The sequence below is a fragment of the Sus scrofa genome, chromosome 5 (assembly GCF_000003025.6).
Source record: "Sus scrofa isolate TJ Tabasco breed Duroc chromosome 5, Sscrofa11.1, whole genome shotgun sequence".
Classification (NCBI taxonomy): Eukaryota; Metazoa; Chordata; class Mammalia; order Artiodactyla; family Suidae; genus Sus; species Sus scrofa.
In genome coordinates this window covers 44,234,959-44,247,768 of record NC_010447.5, presented here as the reverse complement: position 1 = coordinate 44,247,768, position 12,810 = coordinate 44,234,959, and the positions used below count along the sequence as shown (strand labels likewise).

Genomic DNA, 12,810 nt, shown 5'->3' with positions numbered 1-12,810 from the left:
TATAGAGACCAAGAGACTGAGGTACATGCCAGCTCTAGAGACCTTCTATCATACTTAACACATAGTATTTCAATTAATGCAAATATATCAGTTATGCTTACATAGCTATGAGGTATTCAATAACTGAAATTAAATGACACAAAATTCTCTAGTGTCATAAGAAAAAAGATATAAAACAACGTAAAGTTCAATGTATACAGTTATTACATATAAATAAATATATACAATAAATATATACATCAACATGTTAGCAGCATTTATCTTTAGGTGGTAAGGTTATGAATAGTTTATATTTCCTCCCATTTGCTCACTGTCTTTACCAAATTTGGCAAACGTGCACCCACCTTTGTGATAAAAAGGGAAAAAAAAAAACCTGACATGGGCTTGAAAGGAAGTTTCTGACAAATGTGAGATCAATTTCATTCATTCCTATTATTAAACTTGAAAAAGGAATGGATAAACCTCGGGAAATATACTGGTCTTGGCTTCCACTCTTCCCACACACAACCTTGGCCCTTTCAAGAAGGGCACAGTTTGTAAGACGAGATAAGTTCCCATGTGAAAAAATCTAATTTCAGATCCTTTAGCACCTCTTTGATTGTTTCAATGCTCTAAAATGACAAATGAACAAATGAAGCATACTCACTAATAAGCACTCCATTGCTTGATTGTAAAGACACATAGTCATGGTCACATTCAACTTGATTTTCTATGTATAAGCTTGTAAACTTTATTAAGATAATTTTATTTTCTGGTACTATTATTTTCCAGATACATAAGCTGCAGAAGAGAAAGTGAAGTGTAATAAGTGGCAGAGTCACATGTGACAAATAAAATCTCATTTCTGAGCTTTAGCTCATAACTCAATAATAAAATTTTATAGGATATTAGAAGATAAAAGCCAAAGGCAATTCTTTATGTGAGAATAATATTTTACACTCAAATTGCCGGCATTTATCCAATAAATACAGGCATATTTATTAGAAAATGGCCAGAAACCACCCCTTAAATTGTATTTAGTTATAAAATGGTAGAACTTTGAACTATGAGTTTGAAAAAACTAAGATTTGTTTAAGTTATTAGTCTAATTGAAAATTCATAATATTCGCCCAGAAGTTGAATTACGGATTGAGTGCGAAGCGTATGTTAACTCAAACCAGCCGCATCCTCTGAGGTCAGCCTAAGACATAATCCCTGCTTTCACAATGTTATCCACCTCTAACATCTTTAGAAACACATGTAAACATTTGGAAAGCAGTTTACATAATTTAACATGTATACTTTATCTGTTTTCCTACATGAGTTCACGCTATTTACTCAGAAAAGAAGCCCTGGTGGGGCAGACATCCTTAGCATCTTCTACATCTCACATTCATCTGTGTGCAAAGCGATCTTTTTCTTATTTCTTTCTTTATTTATTATTTTGGTCATGACCATGACACATGGGAGTTCCCAGGCCAGGGATCAAAGCCACACCACAGCATTGGCAAATACCAGATCCTTAACTGCTAGGGGACCAGGGAATTCCAACCTTTTCCTTTTTTTAATTGACAAGTGGTCCTCTGCCATGTATTTAGTTTTTATTTAGTTTTTTAATTTTTTGAAGTATAATTGATTTACAATGTTTCAAGGATACAACAAACTGATTGAGTTTATATATATATATATATATATATATATAATATATAATAAATTAAATATAAAATAAATGGAGATCTCCTGATCTTGGGCATTTTGTATTCTTTATTGACTGAACATAAAATAATGATGAATTTTACAACCAGTTTGTTTTAGATTGTTAATATAAATTCATGCTCATCCTGAGCTGCTTGGAGTTCCTGTCGTGGTACAGTGGAAACAAACCTGACTAGGAACCATGAGGTTGTGGGTTTGATCCCTGACCTCACTCAGTGGGTTAAGGATCCAGCGTTGCTATGAGCTGTGGTATAGATTGCACATGTGGCTCGGATCTGGCATTGCTATGGCTGTGGCGTAGGCCGGCAGCAACAGCTCCAATTAGACCCCTAGCCTGGGAACCTCCATATGCTACAGGTTCAGCCATAAAAAGACAAAAGAAAAAAAAAGGCAAAACCCTGAGTTGCTGAAAGTCTTAATCTCTTAGTTGACTTCTTAATTTAGTCCCTACAAGCTGTTTAATATCTTCTTAACTATTTAATCTCAAATTCATTCTCTAAACATGAAGCAACTGAAACCTTATAATTACTTAGATGGCATCTAGTATAAATTCCTACAAATTTCCTATAGATTACCTCAACATTTTCTATTGCTTTACCAGAAAAGGAATCATTCTTCCTTCTTTCCAAAGCTAAATCTTTTTTATTTGTTGTATATTCATGAAACTTATTTCACCTATATATATATATTTCTCTTACCTAATCATTTTTACTCTTTTCTGCTATAAGAACAGTTAAGCCTATCCATCTAAAGAACAAACAAAATCCCCATTTCTCTCTTTTTTGTTGTTGTTGTTTGTTTGTTTGTTTTGTTTTTTAGGGCCACACTTGTGGCATGTGGAAGTTCCCAGGCTAGGGGTCCAATTGGAGCTATCGCTGCCAGCCACAGCCATGGCCACAGCAATGCCAGATCCCAGCTGCATCTGCGACCTACACCATAGCTCACAGCACTGCTGTGTCCCTGACCCAGTGAGTGAGTCCAGGGATCGAACCCACATCCTCATGGATACTAGTCGGATTCATTTCTGCTGCACAATGGGAAGTGCTCTGTTTCTCTTGATCCTAGTGCCCTATTACTCAAAGCCACTGTCCCATCTTCCTCCTTCTCTTCACTGCCCAACTGCCTTTCTCATCTCAAACAATAGCAGCTCCTTCCTTTCCATAGGTCAAAAACCTTCAACACCATCATGTCTCTCTATCTCCCAAAACTCAAATTATCACTTGTTAACTAATCCTGTGTCACCACCACTTCTCACCACCTCGACTGTTACAAACCTAGTTGAAGCCATCATTATCCTTCTCTGGATTATTGCAGTCACCAGACCCTTAGCTCTTGGTCTGTTTTCAATACAACAGCCAAAGTCATCCTTTGAAACTGTATCAGATCATGTTCCTCCTCTGTTCAAAGTTCTCTAGAGGCTCCATACCTAACTCAAGGTAAATCCAAAGTCCTTCTAATATCCTATATGTTTGGCCACTAATAATTACAACCACTCTCCCCCTTTCCAACTTAGCTTTAGCTCTCTTAGCTTGATGTTCCCCAAATATACCAAAAGTTTTCCTTCCTCACACGTGTCTTTTTTTTTTTTTTCTTCCAGGAATGTCCCTTCCCAAGATGATCATAAGATATCCCCACTCAGTTTATTCAAGTCTGTGGTCAAACATAGTGCAGTCCTCCTGAACAACTTCCCCAATCATTGCACAACCCTGCACTCTCAACCCCTCTTTCTTGCATTATTTGTCTGCATAGTACTTACCAACTTTCATTATGGTATGTAACATTATTTGCATTATCCCCACTCTTCAACATACAACTTGCCCCCCCCCCAAGTAAAACATTTCTGTTTCATTTACTCTTGTATAATTAGCACCTAAAATAATGCCTAATTCAACACAAGGCCTCAATAAATTTTGACTACTTGGTGAAGGAGAGATAACAAGTTTTTAGCAATTGCTTCACCCATTGTGAATATAGCTTCTAATCTTACAATTCTACTGAGTCAGTTCCTAAATGCTGACCTGCTATATTCAATGGCATTTTATCTGAACTCATTTTGACTTTTGCACTATCTGACACTACTAAGAACACCCTCTGTCTTGAAAGTCTTTCTTGCAGAGGTCTCTTCAGTACTTCACTGTCTAAGTTGAGTCACAGGTTTTCTGTCTCAGAGTAAATTGATTGTCATCTATCTATGAACACAATATATAAATGTTTTCTAAAAATCTCACCCATAGTCATCCATCCTCTGCTCAAACAACCACTTAAAAAGGAAATTTACTATCACTGTGGCAGACCATTAAGCCTCAGTAACCTCTCAAATTAGAATTACTTTATACTTCATTGAAAGCTGCCTTCTCCTAACATCTGCCCTCTGCTCCTTGTTTTCAGCTCTGGACTTAATCAGATGTCCAACTCTGCTTCCCTGGAAGTCTTTCAGATAAATCAAGACAGTCCCTTCCTCCTCTCAAGTCTTCTTTGGAATGAATATATTCGTAGTCCCTTCCACCATATTTCCCAAGATACTGCTCTGAAATTCCTTATCTTGGTTATTGTCCTTCACGTAATTTCCAGCTTATCAATGTCCCTCTCTAAAGGTTACACCTAGAGACCTCCTGCCTACACCCCAGCCCAGGACTCTAATAAAACAGAACTCTCACTTTTGTTCTGGATGTTATTCTTCTAAAACTTTCAGCAAAGATGGCAAAGGCTTTATTGGTATTATTACTAAGCTGAATCACAGAAAGTCAACTTAGATTCTTAATAAGCCACATCATCTGCATCCTATACTTGTAATGAATATTTACTTTTATTTTACATTAATTTTATAAATTATAACCTCATCACCATTTTTGGCTTCTGCTTGCCCATGGCATAAAATCTAGTCTTCTTCACATGGAATTTAAGGTTGTCTACAATTAAAGCCCTTTTCTCTTCATTGGCCACTACCTTAGTTCCTGTTTACATTAACACCGTTTTCCAGTTGCACTGGGATATATATTGTCCCAACACCCCTGATATTCATCACCTTCCTGACATTTCTTAAACACAATTCCCTTGGAGTTCCCGTCGTGGCTCAGTGGTTAATGAATCCGACTAGGAACCATGGACCTTGCTCAGTGGGTTAAGGATCCGGCGTTGCCGTGAGCTGTGGTGTAGGTTGCAGCCGTGGCTTGGATTCCAAGTTGCTGTGGCTCTGGCGTAGGCTGGCGGCTACAGCTCCGATTAGACCCCTAACTTGGGAACCTCCATGTGCTACAGGAGCGGCCCAAGAAATGGCAAAAAGACAAAAAAAAAAAAAAAAAAAAAAAAACCACAATTCCCTCTGCCTGGCATGATCTGTAGAAATCTCTTACATAAGTAAAGCTACAAAAGACCTAATGAGCTATAAAATCACTACTATTCTTCCTTGTCTAGTTCAGTACCATCCCCTTGACTAAAGCATTCTTTACCTTCCCAACCACAGTATGCATACCTCATAAACCACTGTGGCAGGAACCAGTCCTTCCATTGTCAATAGTACCAACACACCTAGGCAGTATGGATAATAAAGCTCATTTCATCTTATTTTATAGTATAGTTATTTTTGTCTAGTTTTCTCTTCCTACCAGACTATAAACTCAGAGGTATATTTTCTATCTTCTAGGCAACACTGATCAAAATATTACCATTATTACAGAAATAAGTGGGGCAGGAATAACCACTAGATCCCCATAATAATCTCACTTCCAGATGCTGTTAATGTTGGATATTTGAATACATCAACTCAGGTAAGATAAAGTCTTAATTCCACTTGTACTGGTGATTTGTGCTAATGTGTATCAGAAATACCAATCAACAAATATTTGACAACTAGAAGTTAGCATATAAAATACTTATGTTTTTATATGAATCAAATGAAGAAATTGAGATGTCAGGTAAAATAGCCAAACCACAGTCCCTTTAAATGGCATAATTTGGGAGGAAATACAAGAATCATTCCTACCAAGGATACATACCAATTATGAGAATAGTTGTTCTCTTTGAAATGAGGGTAACGAATCTTCCCATTTTCTCCAAATAACACTGTTCCCTGAAGTCTACAATCTTCCAAAACAGGGAAAAAAGCTAATTATTTTGCTTAGCTATCAACATTTCAAGATACATGTTAGATATAGTCAGCTTGAAACTGTATAATTTATTTATTTATATATGTTATTATATAATTTATACTTATGGGAATGCACTTGTTTGACATGAACTAGACTTTGTATTTGCAGACTTTGTTAGGAAAATTCCTAAATCATAATTTTAAAAAATAAGTATTAGCTTTTATTAATGTATCATGATTGTCTTTTTCTTATTTCTTTTGATGGCCACACCTGAGGCATATGAAGTTCCTGAGCTAGGAGTCAAATAAGAACTACAGCTGTAGGCTCATGCGACAGCCACAGAAACACCAGATCTGAGCTGCAACTGTGAACTATACTGCAGCTTGCGGCAATGCCAGATTCTTTACCCACTGAGTGAGGCCAGGGATTGAACCTGCATTCTCACAGAGACAACATCAGGTTCTTAACCCACTGAGCCATAATGGCAACTCCACCATCTGACATTCTTTACAGTACTCCTCCCACTTTTATGAGGTGTCACTGATGTAGAAGATTACATTAGTTTCAGGTGTACAATGTGATTTGCTATTTATATGTATTGTGAAATGACCATCACAGTAAGTTAACAGCCATCGCCACACAGTTACAAAATTTTTTTCCTTGTGCTGAAGACTTTTAAGATCTACCATCTTAGCAACATTCAAATATGTAATACAGTATTGTTAACCACAGTTATCATGCTGTACATTGTATCTCCAGGACTTATTTTATAACTAGAAGTATACCTTGTACCTTTTGACTTCCTTTAGCCATTTCATCCATTCCCCCACCCCCACCTCTGGCAACCACCAATCTGTTCTATGAACTTTTTCTTATTTATTTATCTATATTTTCTTTTTTGGCTGTCCTGTGGCATATAGAGCTCCCAGGCCAAGGATCAGATCTAAGCCACAACTGCAACCTATGCTACAGCTGTGTCAGTGCTGGGTCCTTTAACCCACTGTGCCAGGCTGGGGATTGAACCTGCTTCCTGGTGCTGCAGAGACACTGATGATCCCACTGAGCCACAGAGGAAACTCCTGAACTTTAAAAAAAAAAATTCCATATATAAGTGAGATCATACAGTATTTGTCTTCTTTGTCTGATTTATTTCATTCAGCATAATGCCCTCAAGGTCCATCCTGTCCATGTTGGCACACATGGTAACATTTCATTCTTTTTCTATGGCTGAAGAGTATGCATAATGTCCTTTATCTGAGTTCTTCAGATTTAACAACTATCCAGTTTTCTCCAATCAGCGGTCATATTGAAGTTGTCAAATTTACAGTATATGAAACTATTATGATGTCTTCCATCTATAATTAGGACTTCCTGAGTTATAATAAAATGCCTTTGCATAATGATACTAAAGTAAGAGTATACAAATTAGCAATGATGGGCAGGAAGTTTCCACCACACACTCAGAAATTTCAGGCTCCAGCGTCACATTTTAATTATTAGAAACTAGAAGAATAGGCACATAGAGAATGAGAAGCTTCAAAAGATGATGCTAAGGAGATGTTATTTAAATAAATTACTTGCCACATTCGGATCTTTGTTTGACTGTAGAATTAATGGTTAGTGCCTGATGTCATAGCCTTTAAAAATATTATTCTCATTAACCTTTGTTCAGAGCCTGTTAACTTCTTGAAACTTCTCTTCTAGATGATAAAAATTATCATCAGGAGAATATTTCCCCCTGAGGTCACAGCGAAGAAGAGAATAGAATTACCATCAGGAGAAAATTTTCCCCTGAGGTAACAGCAAGGAACAGAACACTTACCCCAAAGACCATATGGACTTGAATGAGAGTACGCCCTTGTCTGAGGAGGGGCTGGGCACTGGGAAGGGTTCTTTGCAAATCATCAGCTAAGTGACTGATCTCAGACTACAATGAGGGAGGATGGACAGATGGAGAAAATACTGTGTTTGTTCTGCTGCTCTGGGTCCTGGCCTTTAATAAACTTGCTTCTTATACTAAACTACTTCTTTTTTTATAAAAGTATAGTTTATTTACAATATTGTGTCAATTTCTGCTGTACAGCAAAGTCACCTAGTCATGTATACATATATATACATACACGCATATACATATATATAAACATTCTTTTTCTCATATGATCCTACATTATGTTCTATCACATAAGACTGGATATACTTCCCTGTGCTGTACAATAGGACCTCATTGCTTATCTATTCTAAATGTAATAGTTTGCATCTACTAACCCCAAACTCCCAGTCCATCTCATTTCCACTCCTCTTCCCCTAGCAACCATAAGTCTGTACTCCATGTCTGTGAGTCTGTTTCTGTTCTGTAGATAGGTTCATTTGTGCCACATTTTAGATTCTACATGTAAGTGATATCATATGGTATTTGCCTTTCTCTTTCTGCATTACTTCACTTAGTATGAGAATCTCTAGTTGTATCCATGTTGCTGCAAATGGCATTATTTCGTTCTTTCTATGGCTGAGTAGTATTCCACTGTACATATGTACCGCCTTTTCTTAATCCATTCATCTGTTGATGGACATTTAGATTGTTTCCATGTTTTGGCTATTGTGAATAGTTCTGCTGTGAACATAAAGGTGCGTGTATCTTTTTGCAGTTTTGTTCAGATTCATGTGTTTCCTTATGCCTCTTTATTCTGCAGAGGCTTCCCCTTGTGCCATTTTCTTGAGCAGATGCTGCCCCTTTTCATGGCAAACCTTCTGGTTCCTTATAATCGAGCCTCTTAGACCTCTCCTCAGTGTTCTTACAGTTCTTATGTGAACTTCACCTTTTATCACAAATGTCCATTTACTTCTTTGTCTCTCCAAATAGTCGAAAAGCTTCTTGAGGACAGGTTTGGAATCTCCAAATCTGTATTTTTTTTTTCCAATCTATATTTCAGTGTCATGTAACAAAAATAACTCCCCAAAGCCTCCCTTACATTTCCACTATTGCCAAGTAAAATGAACTCAAGTGAATGCAGAACTGGGAGAGGAGTGGTTTATTTTTAGTGCTCTTAAGTAGTTTAGAAAAAGTATGTCAGCTGGATAAATGAAGAAAGAGTCCTCTAATGAGTGTATTCTCAAAGACTCTTTTAAAAACTTATATAAAAAAAACTTATCTCATGAAAATTTACATGAAAAATCTACATGACCACAAACTTGAAGATCTAGATGATGTTCAATAGACAGGTATCAGTGTCTATGAATTCAGAGTTAGAAGTTTGTCTACATTGGCTTAGGAACTGAAAACCAGCCATATTTTTGCTGTTTTAAAGTTTAGTTCTGATCATATCTACAACATATCTGAGTAACTGTCCTCAAAATGTCTATGATCATTTTTTTTTGACTTTCAATGAGATGGGGAAGGAAGAATTAATAGAAATTACACCCACCTGTGACCATGATCTGAATGATAAAATCCATCAATGCAGACACTTTGGAGAAAATACCAGGTGATGTCCTTCTCTGCTTGTTCCTTAAAGGATTCCAACCTCTAACACAACTAACTCCCCAGCAAGTTATCCCAGCAAGAACCCAGACTCCATCCTCTCTTCTACAAACAAGCAGACCTCCAGAATCTCCCTTTGATAATAGAGAAAGACAAAATCTTAACATATTCACAAGATAAAAACACTTTAGCAGGTCCAAAAATATCAGCCCTCATATCACAGAGAGAAGAAGTGGAGGCATATAAGTCCAGTGGTCATTATCTACCACTATTTTTTGGCCCATTTTTTGTTTCTTCATCATTGGTTTCAAGGTACCTGTCTTTTCACCCAGCAGTAATTTCCTTCCACCTGCTTCACATGATCTTTTCAAGCTAACAATTTCTCTCTTCCTCCTACTCCTTTAAGAACAATCATATAGAGTCCAAAAATCAATGGAAGGAGGAGGCGGGGAATGCACAGATATATGCTTCCACTCCAGCTTTTCATCTGGGATTACTGGGAAAGACTGGGTCACATCCTATACCTATAGTACCTGTGAATAGAAACTCCAAGTTCACTCAGCAGCTCAAGGCTTTAAAAACAGAATGCCTGGGGAAACTAATTTATTTTTTATTTTTTGGTCTTTTTAGGGCTGTACCAACAGTATATGGAGGTTCCCAGGCTAGGATTCAATCAGAGCTGTAGCCACTAGCCTATGCCATAGCAACATGGGATCTGAGCCGTGTCTGTGACCTACACCACAGCTCACGGCAATGCCAGATCCTTAACCAACTGAGCAAGGCCAGGGATTGAACCCATGTCCTCATGGACAGTAGTCGGGTTTGCTAACTGCTGAGCCACAAGGGGAACTCCTGGGGAACCTAAATTTGTCCCTGGGTCTATAAGTAAAGGATCCATTGGCTCTCAGACTAGAAGATAAAGGACCCACAATTTCAGGATGCTTTCTTTAATAATTCTTTAAAATAATAGGCTGCTTTGAGAGCATGTGTCAATCTTATGTCAGATTAAACTCTTTCATAAGACACAGAATTGTTTGAGGGCTTTACCAAAAAAAATGATCACCTATAAAAGATGAGACAAGGCAACATACTGCTACCTATGTTCCAATTTAGAGAGTGACATGATGATAAATTTCTATTGCCTTCCTCCAAAGTCTTCCTGGTCCTTACTCTGTCACCCTCAAGAAGAAAAACTAAACATTTTTTTCCAACAGATAATTTCAGGGAGCTTCCCAAGGATGTTTTAAGTTGCTTGCAGACAAAGAATAAAGACTTCCTGCTCCTCTCTGGTTTGGGGAAAAAAAAAAAAAAAATCCAGGGTTGCCAAGAGCTGCGGCTTAAGCCATAGATGAGGCTTGGATCTGGTGTTGCTGTGGCTATGGCTGTGGTGTAGGCCGGCAGCTCTGATTCGATCCCTAGCCTGGGAACTCCCATATGCCACAGGTGCAGCCCTTACAAAATACGTGAAGGAATGAATAATAAATAAATGGCTTTCCAAGCAAATTATCTCCTTCATCTACAACTAAAAACTCCTATCTTTCACAAACTGATCTCCCTCTCCTTTCTTATCTTGTTAGGATTGGTCTTTTCTGTGAAGTTGTTACATTGGGGGGTCACTACTATTCACAGCATCATTTACCTGACAGTTACAGCTATTCTCTCTTTGGTCAGACTTTGTGTAAACCTTGCATCCTGCACTAAAGCTTGAAAAAAAAAATCAGTGTTAAGTGAAAGATGGAATGAAAAATAATCCATAGCTGACCTAATTGGTTTGCCAAAGTGGTCATCTTGCTTGATTCCATTAGGTTGGAAACGTTGAAGCCACCTTCCCTACCTCCTCTCTTTATCCCCCTCAAAAAGGGGTAAGAATGGACATGGGATGAGAAAGAATTCTCTCAGCCTGAGTCAACGAAACTTTTTTCAGTACAAGCCAGATGGAAAGATGAGGGAAAAGGAAATTTTGAAGAAGTAACTCCCCCAAAAGCAGCTAAGGAGGAAAGACAGAATCCATTGTTTCCCATATGATAGTCAGTGAATAACTGTATTAGTTTATGCTTTTTACCTGGCAGGCATCCTGTTCCCCATCAGGAAAACCGGCACACAACATGGTCCTTCCCAGGGAAGCAAGGTTCGTACTCTTGAGCATGGGATTACAGGTTCTGTCATCCATTATGGGAAGTTCCACTTCTTGTAGGACATTTGGATATTCTGATGCTGTGGAGAAGGGACCAGTAAGTCAACAACTGTCTTCACTGACAGAAACCAATAGAAGCCTACTAGTTTAAGACTTGGAGATGTTTAATTAAAATGTAGAAGACCTTATTTTTTAAATCTGTGGATGTACTTTTTCCTAAAACCATATGCTATGTGACAAAGAACATTTTTTTTTTAATTCAGGTTTTTAAGGTAACCCTAGGCAATTGTGGCTTCTCTGAATATATGCTTAAATGTTTCCTCAAGGGGAAAACTTTAATCAATAAAGCAACATTTTGTAAAATTCTTCAGTTAAAAAATCACAGTATTAGGGGAGTTCCCCTTGTGGCGCAGTGGTTAACGAATCCGACTAGGAACCATGAGGTTGCAGGTTCGATCCCTGCCCTTGCTTAGTGGGTTAAGGATCCGGCATTGCCATGAGCTGTGGTGTAGGTCGCAGACGTGGCTTGGATCGCACATTGCTGTGGCTCTGGTGTAGGCCGGTGGCTACAGTCCCGATTGGACCCCTAGCCTGGGAACCTCCATATGCTGCAGGAGTGGCCCTAGAAAAAAACAAAACAAAAAAACAAACAAACAAAAAAAAACACAACGCAGTATTAAATTAAAGGAAGCTTAACTATTGTGACTTTACTGTATTCTTTTTCACCTATTAGAATTTCCTCTGGTTTCTTTATCTGATACACATAAGCAAAATGGTAGCAGGAAGAATTTTGTGTAGAGCCTTAAGTATAGACTTTTTTATGGTGAAGACAATCAGAAGTCTTCAATGGGTCAGATCTCAGGGGAAAAAAACTCCCAGGATTAATGTATTATTTAAGACCAACAAAATTCCTGCTTCCACTGGGCATACAACAGGGCCTAGAAGAAATGCTAAATTTCTCTGATGCCCCTTACTCTCTGAAATCTTTCCCCATCCACTGGCTTTGCAAGGAATCCCTTCTTCAAATGTATCACCTCTCTGGGGAATACATATTGGCTGAACAGTAGTTCCTGAAAAAACAACAATAACAAAATCATGAGTCACAGACAAGAGATGCTAAATAAATGAGTGACATCTGGTCAATTTCATGACTTTTATACCTTCTTCCTAAATGTAATAATTATATTTGTATCCTTGTTTAAGGTTGCACATAGATAATATCATAGGATATTTGTCTTTCACTAACTTCATTTAGTATAATAATCTTCATTTAGATTATAATAATAATCTTCATTTAGTATAATAATCTTCATTTAGTATAATATATTTGTCTTTCACTAACTTCATTTAGTATAATAATAGTCCGTCCATGTGTCTGTAAATGGTATTATTCCATTCTTTTAATGGTTGAGTAA

General features: G+C 37.6%; 1 protein-coding gene across 1 annotated transcript in view; it reads right to left on the bottom strand.

Moving 5' to 3' along the window:
• Positions 1-12,810, bottom strand: part of OVCH1 (ovochymase 1) — an 84,637-nt gene that overhangs the window by 65,122 nt on the left and 6,705 nt on the right. The window contains exons 4-7 of the mRNA XM_021092126.1: positions 11,324-11,475; positions 9,206-9,395; positions 5,691-5,778; positions 647-780 (exon numbers count right to left, since the gene is read on the bottom strand). Coding sequence (XP_020947785.1) covers positions 647-780; positions 5,691-5,778; positions 9,206-9,395; positions 11,324-11,475 — 564 coding nt within the window. The remainder of the gene's footprint in view (positions 1-646; positions 781-5,690; positions 5,779-9,205; positions 9,396-11,323; positions 11,476-12,810) is intronic.